The following is a 17,014-nucleotide window of genomic DNA, read 5'->3' as shown; positions in this document are numbered from 1 at the left end:
AGGAGACACATGTGGGTGTAGAAGATGAGGTCCGGATGCATATATGAGGTAGTATAAGATGAGCCGGGTGTATAGCAGGAGGCAGTGTAACATGAGGTCCGGGTGTGCAGGTACATGAGGAGGCCGCAGGTACTAGTGCTGTGCTCGCTCCCTGCTGCCTCTGATGTCATTGCCCAGACTTGGCTCGGCCCCCATCTGCCGTCGTCATTCTCCTCCCCTTCATCCGTGTCATGATTACATTGCTGCTAGTACACAGTATAGATGCTGGGCTCCTGACAGTGCAGTACCATGGACAGAGACCCCTCCTCTAATGTCCTACACCTGGCCGCGTCTTCCTGCCCATAGTCTGCCGGCAGGACGCGGCTGTGCCCGGTCTATATATAGGAGGATGAGTGCCGGGATGTGTCTGCTCTTCTGCTGACAGTCGGATCCACCTTGCCTTCCATCCTCCAGGAGCTGCTGACAGCTGGGGAAGGACACTGGTATTATTGGGGCCGGCAGACGGCATGCTGCCTCAGGACACTGCCCCCTGCTCAGCTCCATAATAACAGCTCATCATGGCCATGGAGGGGATCTGAGGATCACTGCCCAGGAGACCACTGCCCTCTGTGCCCCACACCATGTGGGTGAACCCGGAGGAGGTGCTGCTGGCAAACGCCCTGTGGATCACAGAGAGGGCCAATCCTTATTTCATACTGCAGAGGAGAAAAGGGCATGGGACCCGAGGAGGAGGGGGGCTGGCTGGTAAGAACTTCTGTCTAGCCATAAACCAAACACAGACCCCAGAAAAGCCCATACACCTGCCATATAGCAGTGCTACACAATTCTAGCTACAATGTATGTGTGTGGATCTCTTCTAGATTTGTGTATTTACTTGTTTACATGTTATGTTTACTATCTCTCTATCTCTCTATCTCTCTATCTCTCTATCTCTCTATCTCTCTATCTCTCTATCTCTCTATCTCTCTATCTCTCTATCTCTCTATCTCTCTATCTCTCTATCTATCTGATCTAGGCCTGTAAACCTCCTACAGAGATTACTCTGGTCTCAGTGACAGTCCTTTACATAAGGTGGGCATCCTTTGTGGACAATGGTCCATGATCTGATAACAGGCCTGTGTTCTCTGGTGTCAGACTGTAGCAGGGCTCCTTATGGTGTCTTTGTTGTGCTGCCATTCTTGTTTTGCTATTCAACATGCTCAAGGGCTGTCCCTTCTTGGGAATATTACAGTAGTGTGTGAGGTTGGTCATGTATCTTCTACAGTACATAGAGGACCAGAGGTTTGTGTCTTCACTTATGGGACACATACTGGAGAGACAAATATAATAAAATACTAACTCCTTATAGTTTGATAGAAAATGCTAATAGATGAAAACCGTGTTTTAGAATGCAGTGTATTGTTTCCTACAAGGGTACAGGACCAAAATTCCACTGCTTATTACATCTGTTTTGGTCACTTACAGGCTAGGGCTATGCAGCGACTTTGCTCACAACTCAAGATCGCCTGTGACTCCTTCATTAATGTTATAAATTTGAGCTGCATTCCAACCCCAAGGGTGTTATGAACCCAACTGCTAATCACAAAGAAAAAAAAAAAATCATACAATACTCAATGTTTTTGTGATTAGAAGTTGGGGTCTCAGTGCGACTCCATTCACTAAGACTAGTGAAGGAATTGCAGGGCAACACAACAGACTTTGTCCTGGGTAAAATTTTCCATATAATACATTTTATTTATATAGCGCCAACATATTCCGCAGCGCTGTACAATTTGTAGGGTTCAAATACAGACAGATACATAGCAAAGAACGTAATTTCACACAATGGGACTGAGGGCCCTGCTCGCAAGAGCTTACAATCTATGTAGCTCTAGCCATATTTAGAAGCAGGACTAGTGCTACTTATTCTTAGAGGTTAACACTATTGATCCTAGACACAAAGTTGATAAGACAGGGGCCAGGCTTTAGATAATGAAGTGTTATAAAATCAGGTAGAGGAAGGTGGGTTGTATAGGCCAGGGGAAAAAAAACAGAAATTTCAATATCTCTTCCTCTTGTAACTAGCTGTCTCCAACAGGGGCTTGACTTGAGCCACTTAGAATAGCAGAATCTAAAGATTTGCTGGTTGTTGTAGTGATCTGGTCTTTGTTGTGACTGTCCCTAGATTTCAGGTGGGGGCAGACAGTAGCACAGGTCAGAATTGAGTGTCCAAAAATGAGTGAGAAGTAAAAGGACAATTGTAATCAAGGCCAGGACAAAACCTTAAAGCTGTGCCAAAATTCACAGATAAGAAACGTCAGGATTGGTTCAAAACTCAGGCTGTAAGCACAGGGTAATCCAGAGAGAAGTTGAGGTCAGGAATCCAGAAAATGATCAAAGTATCAATGGAGACATGAAATTAAGTGGAAAGGAAATGTTAGGAAAGTTGGGTTATAGTGAAGTAGGCCTAGTTGGTAACCACTACTTAGCCACATATCAGAGTAGAGAGAGAATTAATCCTAAATGCTGGATATGGCCACATGAATCAATGAACAATGACACGCATGCTGGCCAATTGTTTGTCATGCCAATAGCGTTGAAGTAAGTCTGTGACATTTTTATAATGTTTATGGCTTGATGCATATTTTTCTTTTGGCTAAAATCCATTTGAGTATTAGTTCCTTAGCTTTGGATCTCAACACAACAAGCCTTAGGGACACCAATAACCTATTCACACAGATTATGGGATATGACTGAACTGTTGTTGCTAGTGTATAATGTCCAAAATATTTTTACTATATCGACTTAAAGAGGACCTTTCACCATATCTGGGCACAGGCAGTGTTATATACTGCCAGAAAGCTGACAGTGCGCTGAATTCAGCGCACTGTCGGCTTTCCCGATCCGTGCCCGGTGTAAAGCGCTATCGGTCCCGGTACCGTAGCGCTTTACAGTCAGAAGGGCGTTTCTGACCATTAGCCAGGAACGTCCTTCTGCCTCGCGGCGCCAATCGCGCTGTACTGTGGAGCCGGGAGGAACTCCCTCCTCCCTCTCCTGATAATGCTAGTCTACGGACAAGCTGTGTGAGCAGAGGGAGGGGGCGTTCCTCCCCGCTCCACAGCACAGCGCGATTGGCGCCGCGAGGCAGAAGGACGTTCCTGGCTAATGGTCAGAAACACCCTTCTGACCATAGAGCACTACGGTACCGGCACCGTAAGCTCTTCACACCGGGCACAGATCGGGAAAGCCGACAGTGCGCTGAATTCAGCGCACTGTCAGCTTTCTGGCAGTATATAGAACTGCCTGTGCCCAAAAGTGGTGAAAGGTCCTCTTTAAGCCACTGTTCTCCATGATACAGAATTTATAAAATACAAATAGACTGTAATAATGACAATAACAATAACAACTGCTGTGGTAAAAACCTGCAATGAACTTGTCCACAGCATGTCATAACTACAGCAGATTTGTTATACTGAGATGGGAGAAAGGTGTGTATTGGGTGAAATTTACTCTTCCACTAAATTTCAAACAAGAGCCACTTGTAGATGTGCAAATGGATTTCCAGGCTGTATGAAAGCATATTATTTACCCTGCATACATGGTAGAGACCTGAACTTGTAGTGCATAAGACAGTTTACATCACATTCTTGTAGATTCTTCTTCAATCTTTCATAAGTGGTGTAGGACACTATTATGTTACTAAAATGGATAGTTTTCTATACAATTATTGGATTCTCATGAGTTTCCCTACAGGCAAATACTTATCTATTGTATTGTGATCCAGTCTGTAATGTATCTTTTGTCACAATGCAATGTGTCTAGAAGAAATATTAGCACATTACCTAATAGGATAGCCTGAAGCTGCCTACAGTAGTTCAAAGATAGTAAAGCTGACTTTACCAGTCATGAAGATAACCTGATGTGTTCTGATTGTACTCTATAGATGTCAGTCAAAGGATTAATCAGCTCTCAGGTATCCCACAACCCCAATCTATGCATGCAACAGTACTAAAGGTTTTTGTTTTTGTTGTTGTTTTTTTAATGGTATGACTATTTCTATTTTTTTTTTTTTTTTTTTTTTTTTTTGGGGGGGGGGGAGAGAATAATGTAGACCCATTTCAAACTAGCTGTAAAGTGTTTAAAACCAACACAATATTGATGCCCTCTATTAACTGGATGATACAATTGCATTATGAATAACATTTACCATTATATTTACCAGTTTCCAGATACTAATAAATTGTAAGAAAGGACCTGTGGGTCAAGAGGCACATATGTATTCTTTGCATAATTTTTGTCCAAATATACAAATATTTTTTAAAGTGGTGGATATTTACAGTATGCAAGGACATGACTCTTGTACGAAGGATTTCCAGCACTTTTTTTTTTTTTTAAAAAAAAACAATTTAAACAACCTGTCCTGCGCCTGGCACACTTTTCCAGAGAGACCGTGTCGCTCCATTTGTAGGGTGCACTGTTAATACATGGGTTTTTGTGTTGTCATTTCTAAGTTGTCTCTTGGCCTTTATTGGGGTATCTCATCTGGTATAATTGGGTACTGCATGAATTTCCTGAAAGCCATCAGATGTTTAGAATCATAACCTGGATCCTGAAATCTTATGCTTGGTTCACACATCAGTATGCCATCCGTCCGTCTGAATTCCGTTTGAGACTTTAAAACGGACTGATGCACATACTGATTGTATACTAACACCTTTTTATGCTGATAGCAAACTCTGTCCATCCCCTAGAGGACAGATAAAGGCATCTGCGCCCGGTCTCCGTTCTGCAGGTTTCCGTTTCCTGCACAAAACAGAGGCAGGAAACGGAAACCTGCAGGACTCTTTCAAACCCATTCATTTGAATGTGTATGAAAGATGTCCGGCCGTGAGCGGCGGTGAGCATTTTATGCTCTCCTCCGCGAAACTTTGTTTTGTTTTTTTAAATCGGACATGCAGTACTCTGTGTCCAATTTTAAAAAAACAGATTTGCGGCGGAGAGCATAAAACGCTCACCGGCGCTCACAGCCGGATCTGCTATGACAGCTTTCCGTCTTGTTCATGCAGAAGACGGAAAGTTCAAACCGGAAACCCGAACGCTAGTGTGAACCTAGCATAAGGGGATTAAAAGTAGCAATTGTAAACAGAGTAGAGATAAGGACATATAATAAATGTCCTTATCTCTACTGTTTACAATTTTCTACTTTTAATCCCCTTATCTGTCCTCTAGGGGATGGACAGCATTTGCTATCCGCATAAAAAGGTGTCAGTATACAATCAGTATGTGCATCAGTCCGTTTTAAAGTCTCAAACGGAATTCAGAGTGACTGATGGCATACTGATGTGTTAACCAAGCCTTACGCTAGGTTCACACCTGCGTTCAGGGTCTCCGTTCTATGGTTTCCGTCTTCTGCATGCCAGAAGACGGAAACCATAGACCGGGTCCGGCTGTGAGTGGCTGCACTCATTCAAAACAATTATATGTTAGAACACCATGAGCAATGAATCCGTGATCTGATAGGAATGGTAGCTCTTATATAATCTGAGCTGTGTTTTTATCTGGAACCTTTCCATAACAATTACAGTTTGATCACTGTGAAATACACCAAATGTTCCTCAATGGTCCTCTTGTCTTGGATGAATGTATTACATGGAGACTAAGAGGGCTTGTCACAGCATTTTACATTACAAGTTAACCTTATGCTAAGGGCATTGCTGGCTTTCAGAAAATATTAGGAAATGTGATAAACATTAACTACCTAATGTAACATCAGGAGAGATCCAAGTCTACCACAGGATTGTACTACTACCTTCTGCAGAATGTTTTTTTTTTTTTTGTTTTTTTTTTGTTTAAATAGCATAGTCTGTAGCTTTGGTCTCATTCAGACTGCCATAAAAAGCATTCAATCTGCAGATGGACAGCTTAAGACTTTTTTGGGAAGGGCTCTAGTTGCCACATAGTGGGTATGAATTTCTGCTCCCATCCTTAATGGTTGCCGTTACCTTCTTTTCTGAGAAAATGTCCCTGGAAGATACAGCAGCAGACAGGGATCTCAACTTAGAGGTAAAAGGGTATATTCTTCCTATTTCTGATGAACCACAGTTTGCTCATCTTTTTTCCAAGAAGTATTTAATCTCCGTATTAAACCATATTCCAGCTGTAAAGCCTCAACTTCTCTTTTATATCTCGGTGCTGGATGTGGCGTGTAAGCAGTAGCGTAGAGTGCTTGTCTCAGCACAGGTCCTTTATGGCAGTGTATGGAGGCAGTTTCCCTAGAAGCGACCTCTGTGGTGATGCATAGACTCAGGTTATACACATATAATGCTAGAATAGAATAATTCTGTACACGTGACATTCATACAACATCGGACCTTAAAGGAGACATTCTCTTGTTTGTTTACTTATCTTAGCAATCATTTCTCAAGATGGGAATACTCCTTCAAAAGAGTTCTCAGGGATTCCATGGAAAGCCATGGCCGACCAGGTATTTTCCTAGCAGGAGCTGCTGCAGGAGAAATGTTCTATCATATGGAGGTCAAACAGGTGAATGACCATATGTGTATTACAAAGACAATTTGGGTCCACCAAAACTTAGTGAGAGGGGTGCTCTGATCCTATCCTCTAACCTGCTCACTTTATTAAATGTGCTTCTAGTTACAGTATATACAAGAATATGTTTGCTTACTGCTGACACTAGGTTCACACTACTGAATGGTGTCTGTTCTTCTGGTTCATGGAGGACTAGAAGAATGGACAAATGGACCCAGCAGAGCCTGAGGAAAGTGAAGTTATCCTTCAGCAGATAGATACTCAATTGTTCTGAGAGGTACCCAACTGAAGGTAAATAAGTGTTTTGAGGGCCATATAGTGGATCACAAACACCTGCTTGATCTTCATTGGACACAGTGTATAGATGGATTCGGCATTTGTGGCAAATCAACAGTGTGGAGAAGCTGGTTTCTCTTGAGGAAGGAGATAATAATAATAATATAATATTATTTATTATTATGGAATAGAAGTTTTTCTTACTATCTGATGTGTGCACAAAACCTTTCTAAAAGTTTTTATAGCTACTGCAAATGGGGAAATTGCATGTCATTCTGTGAACGCTGTGTATTCTGATTTTGCATCACACATAAATGTTGCTTGAGAAATATGGAATCTTTTTGTGTAATCCTCTTTACAGTATGCATCACACTAGTCACATCTCTCTTAATTTAGACTTGGGCATTAGTTAAGCAACACTTATGAACTTGTGATGGGAGCACCCTGTTTTTCTAAAGTCTCCTTCCAAAAGTCTGTCTTCCATTATACTCTCTTCGATATAATGCATATAATCACACACTAGATGGATGTATGAATTGTGTGATATATTTGTACGTGTATATGTAGCAATCCAAGCCTCAGAATTAGTCATTCACTAGTATGGTTAGTGAATGACTCCTCTCCACAATACATTATATAGATTTTGTCTGCCTCCGTTCTGGGTGTATTTTTACTATTAGTGTTAAGGAGGCACTCAAGCTATCCCTGTTTGAAGGGGTCCTGAGGATATACTTGTTCTGAAGCTCATTTTGTCTGACGCTGTTGTGGAAGTACAATGGTTGTGCTACTCAGCTCAGTAGGGAACAGAAAAAGGGATTGGAGAGCACAAGACATAAGCCTATATGGTACACAGGCACACACTGTACAAATAAATTCTTGATATGTCTGTATTTGTAGTCCAGGTTTTTTGTACATATTATCTGTATCTAATAAATCATAAGAAAAAAAAATAACACTGTATACTTTTCCAGTTCCCTTACTCACATGGTAGGGAATGTTCTCTCAGTATTTGTTGATGGTAACCTACAATTTAGGGATGCTGTTCCTTCTAAATTACTTAATCCAAAACTGTGAGGAATATTGCTGTTTAGTGTCAGTTTCCCATAGTTAACTAGGGTAGTTAACGGGTAACCTCTTTTGGGTTTAAGGCAAAGAGAGAACTAATTTCTACAACTATGGTTGTCCAGACCAGTGAGGAGGTTAATGTTAGCATCCCTGGTGACCTGAGGTAGAGAAAAGGTTACTGTCAGAAGCCATGATGGTCTGGGGTAGAGAAAAGTTTGGCCCATGAACAGTCCTGTAGATAGATGATAAATTTCTGATCACCGGTGGTAGTGGGTCATTACCGCAGCATTCACTTCTTAGGCTGACTAATAGCTATACTCAGGCAGTTTGTAGCCCAAACCTATTAAAAACAATGTTTCATCAATATTTTAAAGGGGTTTTCTGGTGTGTGTGTGTGTGTGTGTGTGTTCCGATCAGACTTGATCAGTGGGGTCGACCGCCCTGACCTTGCACTGATCAGCTAATCTGGCTGTCCTGGAAGTTGAAGCTAAGGCTAAAATGCAACTCTGTCGACTGTATAGCAGTGGTGATGGGGATCTGCAGTTCTACAACTATTTCTTGCAGAGTGGCTTCTGGCCTGTAGAGGTAGCGCCTAGTGCCAAGACACAGTCAGATCAGCTGATCCATGCAGGTGTTATTCCCACCGGTTGGATACTGATGGCCCATTCTGTTCATGGGTGATAGTAGTTAAAAAGAAATGAAATAAATAAAATCTGGGGGACGCAAAAAAGGTTGACTTTTGAAAGGTCTAAGCATGGTTGTGTTATTAAGCATGGTTGTATTATTAAGCATGGTTATGTTCAGAGGAAAACCTGGCAGTATGTCTACCTTTTTTGTCCTTTGTGTGTAACCTGTCTTTGTTTTTGGGTTAGTGTTTCAAATCCCATTAACTTCTCTTTAGGAAAACTTTTATTTCTGTCTCTTGTAAACAATATTTTTATCATGAGACTCTCTCTAGCCAGGAACTGTTAATATTTGAGCCTCTTATTGATTTTCCTGACAAAAGAAATCTAATTTCTCCACTAATATGCCACCAAATGACCACAGACCACGTGCTTTACGGTTATGACCTTGAAGACTTTGCTTTTATGCTTAGGTCATATTTCCTAATGAAGCAATTCATGAGCCTTCTTGTTGCCTAGCAGTGAATGAGTCTTGCTGACACAGTGCCAGAAACCTACTCTGCACCTTTCATAATTCTTCCGCAAGCCAGCTTACAAACACTTCGACTGCTAGAACACGTCTCAGGAAACTGGGGTTTTATACTTTGGTTATTATATATTGAAAAGAGTCATTGTTATAGATGTTTAGAGATGATGTTTAATGAAGGTTATAAGAGATGCATAATATTTTATGTATAATGTATTATATGTATATTTAAAGGGTTTCCTTAACCCTTAAGTACTAAACTAATTTTTTTTTATGTATATATATATATGTGTATATATGTGTATATGTATGTATGTGTGTGTGTGTATATATATATATATATATATATATATATATATATATATATATATATATATATATATATATATATATATATATATATATATATATATCTCAACGGAAAAATGGCCTAAGTCCACATTTTGTCATATTTCAAATTATTACCTAGAAAGCTTCTTTGTACCTCGTTCTATGCATTGGGTTTACAAGGTACCTAGGATTAATGACCTAAGTCCATATATTTCAATGCAGAAGAATTTACATTCAATGGAATAATGGCCTAAGTCCAATACAAACTTACTTACTTCACTCTCGTTGGTCATTTTTTCATTGAAATTGTGACTTCCGATCTGTTTATATTAGTGTAAAAACTTTGTCTTATTGTTTAAAAGGCTCTAAATCGACTTTTGCACATATTTAGCGCCGAAAAGGGAGGCAGGTAATTATTCATCGTTTAATAATTTTTACGGTATATTTGACGATATTAGCATAAGATTGCACTTAAGCCAACTGCTGCGGCAACCATAAAGATGCGTGTGCTGTAGCGCCTTCGATGTGTAAGCCATATTTAAGATGTGCCTTTATTTCTGTTATGCAATTTTTGTATTAAATTTTGGAACTTATACAGCTTTGAAGGTACTCCTGTTAGATGTCGTGCAACTTTTGTTATAAGCGTGTGTGTGTATGTATGTGTATATGTAATATATACATGAAGCTGCAATTTTTTTAATAAATAATACAATTTATGATTAGGATTAACGGTGTTCATTAGCTGATTACATTGGATAGATATATTCCACAATAATGCCCGTTTGCTTTAGGCTAAAACTTTAAATTTCGTTTTTCTCACAATATTGATTTTTGGACTTAGGCCATTTTTCCGTTGAGCTCTTCATATATATATATATATATATATATATATATATATATATATATATATAGATCGTATTTTTCGGACCATAAGACCATATTGGGAGGAAAAAAAGTGCGTCTCATAGTCCGAAAAATACGGTATGTGTGTATGTGTATATGTATGTATATATGTGTATATATATATATATATGTTATAGTCAAATAATGGCTTGTGGAACAAATTGTTCTTTGTAATGGTATCATTTAACATGCTGTGCATTGGAAGCTGGAAAAAAAAATTGGTGGCGTTAGGGAAGGAAAAATAGTGTCAATTTCTTACAGCTGTCTTTCTATGCAGGACAAGATGTAGTTTTTTATTGATGGTTTGGTCTCCATTTATTCAGTTTTGTTTAGGAGACGAAATGTTTAAAAAAAAAAAAAAAAAAAAAGCCATTTGGCAATTTTTTTTCCAAACTATGGCATTAATCCTATGGGATAAATAACTTTTATATTTTAATAGTACAGGTAATTATGAGTGGAGATAGCATGTGTGTGAGATCTGGGAAAGAGGTGTTTAGAATTTTTTGGTTACTTTTATTTTTGGACCCCTAGGGGCATTGAACCCTGTAGAGGTCAGATTGGCCATGCAGTACACTGCAATACTAAGGTCTTATAGTGTATAGCAAAATCTATTGACTTCTATTACAGCGTGGTGTAAGGGCTAGTTCAGAGTTTTTTGGGAGCGGATTTAGACGTGGAATCTGCCTCAAAATCCACTTGCCAAAACGGCTCCCATTCACTTCAATGGGAGCCGCTCGCTTCTTTTTTTTGCTAGCTAGGTAACTATGTTCACATGCAGAATCCATTTTCCACCATGTGAACAAACTCTAAAGGCCTGTGCACACAGAGTTAACATGCAAAAAGAGCGTCACGTTTTTTACACGTGTAAAAAAAAATAAATAAATAAAAATAAAAAAATTTCATTGAGGTCAATGGGAGTGTTATTTTTTTACACATGTATTATGCTAAAATGCGCGCGCATTAACTCCGTGTGCACGGGCCCTAATACAACTATAGTGACAAACCTAGGAGCTTTCAATACAATTAAGGCCTTCAATACCAGTTGCGTTTACATGTGATCTTTTGGACTGTGGCAGATAAAAGCATTATGTCCAATTTATAAATATGAGGCCATTTGAGGGGAGAAAAAAAACTTTAGCTTTCGTCAGTTTTATATTTTAGAGTACTGTATATGCTCATGTCAATATGTACAGCAGAATTACTTTGTTTTAACTGATCGACAGCCTAAATTATATGTATACTCAGATGTACACATGCACGCACACACTTAAAGGGGCATTCCCATGAATATAATCATATATACGACCACAAATGCAGAAACTTTCTGTGATCTGGGACTTGTCAGGAACTCAGCCATGATTTTCTTATTGTAGCTGGGTTATCAGGCATTGACACTACATGTATCAGAAGATATCCCAGCCACAATAAGGAAATCATGGTGGATTTTCTGACCTTAGAAAGGTCCTGCATTCATAGTCTTATCCAGTGGAAACCGATCAAGACAACAGACTGTGACCACAAGATATTTAGAGACTCTTTTAAACTCTGAACGTTTTTGCAAATATAATTAAACATTTTTCAACTTAATTACCTACAAATTTAAAAAGTTATGTACATGGGAATACACTGCTAGGGACATCAAGGGGTACTCATAATAGAGTATGTTGCAGAGTTCCAAATTAAATATCAGGCCTGGAGAAGACACACACACACACACACACCTGGTGGTGTATCAAGTGAGTTCTAATTTAATGGTGAAAAAGGTAGTTTAAATACAATACAGACAAGAGCAGGTTGGACTATTGTAGAGTTATAACATAAACCTGGCACATGACTATTGGATAAGACCTAATGTAATCTGCATCTCATTATTACTTTCCAAACTGGGATGAACTTTCTCATGAAACAGAAAGTTTCAAAATACTTATGTTTGAACTAACATCTCACAAAATATATATATATATATATATATATATATATATATATATATATATATATATATATATATATATATATATATAATCACAGCAAGAGAGATAAGATTACATACTGGTCAGACCACTCCAGCCTTGGGGCTAACAATCAATAGGCTATAGAACCTGTTTCCACACACCCTAAGTGACCTATACCAAACATCTCCAAAAGTGAGGCCCTTAAGACAGAGATAATGATTCATAGCATATTCATTAACACTACTTGCTCCTTATAACCCAAAGGGTCTCTTGGACTCTAAACAGACATACTTATAACCTTTTATATATAAAATTGTATAAGATGGCTGACAAAATACAAAGATGGAGGATTTGATTCTAACAACCCCTTTAAGGTGACAGAGGCCCCTTGAATGTCTTCTGTAAAGCTGCACAAGTTTCACACTTAGTATATTTTGCCCTTCTCTAGCTATCCTATTTTTATTTTAGTCTTTCCTGATATTGTAGCAAAATCTTAAGTTCCTTGTGTTCTTGTAGTACAGAAGAATGCTATAGTTCAGATGATGGTAACAGTCACATATGTAAATGCTGCTCACTCATGTTATGTACAAAAACTCAGGGTCTGATTATTTTGCAGGTTTGCTGGTCGGGACCCTGGATGTTGTATTGGATTCCAGTGCCAGGGTAGCGCCTTATCGTATCCTGTATCAAACTCCAGACACCCTTACATACTGGACCATTGCTTGTGGTAAGAAGCCTAGTACATTATATGTAACATTGTAGGTGTTGGCTGATAAATACTACTAGCTTGTCCAAGGTGAAGGTGCTTGCTAGAAAAAAAAAAGGGGGGGGATCAACACTGCAGCTAACAGGCTCAAAGAAACTACAGGGTTAAGCCAAGACAGGCTGCCCCTCAACGTTAGGCCACACAGGTCACAGAAGAAAATATTTAAATATTTTATACAAAGACAAGAGTGAGAATCTTTGTCATCCACTGGTAATCTGATTGTGCTGCAAGTCTGACTTTTCTCTGTCCAGAAGAGCACATAAATGGTTGAAATGGTCCAAACTCGCACATACTGATGCTTTTAAAAACCCATTGAAATGTGTTTTTTTTTTTTTTTTTTTTTGTTTTGTTTTTTAACTGACCCAATCTAGCCTGTTCGTAAGATCTTTTGATGGATCACAAGAACTGATTAGGTGTGGAGACTCCAACGTAGGTGTTCTATGAATAGATATAACAAAACTAATGTCATTGTGCTTCTCTTGTGTCCAGGAGGCTCTCGGAGGGAGGTAACTGAGCACTGGGAATGGCTAGAGGTCAACCTGCTTCAGACACTTTCCTGTTTTGAAAACGAAAATGACATTACTACATTTGTCAAAGGAAAGATCCAGGTAATGAAACATATATGTTGGGTGCAGTCTGGTGAACAGCGGTTTGGTTATGGATTAAATGGTTTGTAAATGCCTCAACATATAAATGGCCTTATCTGGGGTTTAGTTTCAAAGTGTTTATTAAATTACAATAACCAGAATGAACGTAGTACACGTCATATCAAACGTAACTGGTCATAAATTGTCAGAAAGAAGGCATCAAACATCAGGCTTAATATCAAAAGGTAACATACAAGGAAGATATGAGGAGAATAAGGAAAAAATAAAAACAAAAATCCACTGGAATCAGGAAGGGGGGGGGAGGAAAGAGAAATCATGCTACAGTGGGTTTGGATAGCAGGAAGTGACACCCAGGGGTCCATCTGAGGTGTGTGTGTGGGGGGGGGGGAGATGGTGTGGGCTCAGTCCAGTCATAGGGCTAAAGCTGGAGATGAATGGGAGACCTGTTGACCCAAGGTGCCCAGACATTATCAAAAATTGGTATCAATATAGTGGTGTTAATCTTCTCATGGAGCATAATGGGATCAATCTGTTGCATAACTTCAGTACTGAGAGAAAAATCTGGGGTATATATGGGGTTTAAAGGGATGAATACGAATGGTCCCATGTAATACTTTTCACTTGCATTAACAGCTGATAGTTTGTGTGATACATTTAGGTACTAGCTTTGGAACCCACACCAATGTCTAGAAGGGAGGCATAGTTGCATGAACTACATTGTGTGCAACTTTCTCCAATTACTTCTGTGGGTATTACAGAAGGAGCCAAGCACCCTGGCTCTGATACTTGCATAACCCATAGAGATCAGAATAGGGAGAGCTGTGCATGTAGCGAGAGGCTGCCCACTCCTAGTTGGCATCATGCCCTTTGAATACTGGGTGGGAAGGAACTATACACTTCTCCTTTAAAAAAAACAACTAAAAACCCTGCTTGTTACAAATGTCATGGGGAGGACATGAAAGAGGGAAAACTACAGGTACGGTCCTAGGTTGGAAAATCCTGTATCATTATATTGGGTCTATTATGATCCTTGTTGTGGGTCCCAACAAAAATGACACACGAGTTAAAAAAAAAAAAAAAAAAACTTCCACAAAGCAGTCAATTGATAACTGGCATATTCTGTTACTTTCAGGGTATCATTGCAGAGTATAATAAAATCAATGGTGTTAAAGATGATGATGACACTGATAAGTTCAAGGAGGCCATAGTAAAGTTCCACAAGCTTTTCTGCATGCCAGAAGAAGAAAAGTTGGTGAACTACTATTCGTGCAGCTACTGGAAGGGCAGAGTGCCCCGTCAAGGATGGATGTACCTAAGCATCAACCACCTCTGTTTCTATTCCTTCCTATTAGGGAAAGAAGGTAGTGTATTGGATTTACTGTCTGCTTCCAAATATTAATCCAAGAGATTCATCCCCTGTAATGACCTCCTCTGGTCATGCTGTCTGAGTCTACACAGCAAAGCTGAAAAGAAATCTACAGGAAATGTCAGCTGTGTGTGTGTTCCAGCAGCTAATGTAAAAACTTAAATGTTTTTATTTTATTTTTTTTCAGGTATTTAAAACAAAAATGCCCATAAGCAAAAAATACTGTATAAAAATAAATTGCAAAAGGTTATATGCCCTGACTGTATATTGCCTTACATGCATGCATCACCAATGAATGGCTACAGTGGTCTCTTGAATGATGTATAGTATGCCATATACTCCACTAGCTCCAGGTTAACCACTGGAGTGATAATGGTTGAATATAGGTTATTTCTATATCTTATAGCACTTTCTGCTTGTTGCCCTAGAAAAGTACTATAAATTATAATCACTGACTCTCTATTGGGATAAAGGGGAAAAGCCCAAACATGTTGATCTTTATATTATAAATATTAGTGCAGAGAGTAGCACATCCAAGCCAATAAAATATATATATATATATATATATATATATATATATATATATATATATATATATATATATATATATACATTTCTGTGTAGGCCATGTTCTTGTTGCTGACAAGTTTTCATCTTTTCTCAGCCAAGCTGGTGATCCGATGGGTTGACATAACACAACTAGAAAAGACGGCTACCTTGCTTCTCCCAGACATGATTAAAGTCAGCACTCGCACCAGTGAACATTACTTCTCTGTTTTTCTTAACATCTCTGAGACTTTCAAATTGATGGAGCAGCTTGCCAACATAGCCATGAGGCAGCTTCTAGACAATGAAGGGTTTGAGCAGGATCGATCTCTACCTAAATTAAAAAAGAAATCCCCCAAAAAAGTATCTGCCTTAAAAAGGTGAGTGAAAGTTCTGGGAGAACATATTGCCAGAAGTGGTCAAACCCCCAAGGTAGTCTGTGTTCTCCATGTTACCATATGATGCATTGTACTGATCAGAGCAGTTTGTCTCCTTCCTGCCCAAGCAAAGTATATATTACACATCCTTGTTTCCCCAAAAGTTAGACAGGGTCTTATTGTATATTGTTTTTGTTCTGAAAGACTGGTTAGGGCTCATTTTCAGGGGTTGTTTTCCATGAAGAACAATCCATTCACCAAACCCCTTACATCCAAAACAATTAGAGATGGCAAGTGCCAGTAGTGGATGGGCTCTCACACAGATCTGGGTCACTCCAGTCAAAGGTATGTCCCTATCAGGTCCCTTACCATTGTAGCAGTGTTCAACTGTCCTCATGGTGAATGAAAGCAGTCAAAAATCTTGGATTACCTGACCTGCGTGAGTGAGAGCCTGGCACTATCGGAAGTCAAGCTTTATTGTTGTGGAGAACTCTTACTAGTGCCATCTTGTAAAGATGGCTCCTTTTAAAGAGGACTTTTTACGTCCTTGGGCACCTGCAGGTTTATAGACTGATAGAAAGCCGACAGTGTGCAGAATTCAGTGCACTGCCGACTTTCCTGTTCTGTGCCCCGGGGGAAGAGAGATCAGTGCGATTACTGATAGCTCTTCAATATCAAAAAGGTTTTCCTGACAGTCTAGCTGGGAACGCCTCTCCTGACTGTACTGTTCATAGCACTATACTGACAAGGGGGCGTTCCTTACCGCCTAGCGGTTCCTCCCACCCCCTCCTCCTGACAGTACTCATCCAGAGACTAGTACTGGAGGGGTGTTCCTCACAGCTTAGCGTCATTGCTGGGCGGTAAGGAACGCCCCCTCTGTCACTATAGCACTATGGACAGTACAGTCAGGAGGGGCATTCCCAGCTAGGTTGTTAGGAACACCCTTCTGACAGTGAAGGGATCTCTGTAAATGCACAGATATCTCTTCCCCTGGGGTACACAACAGGAAAGGCAACAGTGCACTGAATTCAGCGCACGGTCAGCTTTCTAGTGGTGTATATAAAACCTCAGGTCCTTGAGGACATAAAAGGTCCTCTTTAAGGTCAATGTTAAATTCTTTTGGGGATGATATATATATATATATATAT

At 39.6% G+C, this 17,014-nt stretch overlaps 1 protein-coding gene across 2 annotated transcripts in view; it reads left to right on the top strand.

The window, feature by feature from the left end:
- Positions 1–275: 275 nt before the first annotated feature.
- Positions 276–17,014, top strand: part of TBC1D9 (TBC1 domain family member 9) — a 39,660-nt gene continuing 22,921 nt past the window's right edge. For both annotated transcript variants that reach the window (XM_075287980.1, XM_075287979.1), the window contains exons 1-5: positions 276–744; positions 12,820–12,930; positions 13,459–13,577; positions 14,710–14,938; positions 15,608–15,869. In XM_075287980.1, the coding sequence (XP_075144081.1) occupies positions 621–744; positions 12,820–12,930; positions 13,459–13,577; positions 14,710–14,938; positions 15,608–15,869 (845 nt within the window). In that variant the 5' untranslated portion in view covers positions 276–620. The remainder of the gene's footprint in view (positions 745–12,819; positions 12,931–13,458; positions 13,578–14,709; positions 14,939–15,607; positions 15,870–17,014) is intronic.

This window comes from Leptodactylus fuscus, chromosome 1, assembly GCF_031893055.1.
Source record: "Leptodactylus fuscus isolate aLepFus1 chromosome 1, aLepFus1.hap2, whole genome shotgun sequence".
In the NCBI taxonomy this organism is placed as follows: Eukaryota; Metazoa; Chordata; class Amphibia; order Anura; family Leptodactylidae; genus Leptodactylus; species Leptodactylus fuscus.
Note: the sequence above shows the minus strand (reverse complement) of the source record. Positions and strands in the feature narration are given on the sequence as shown.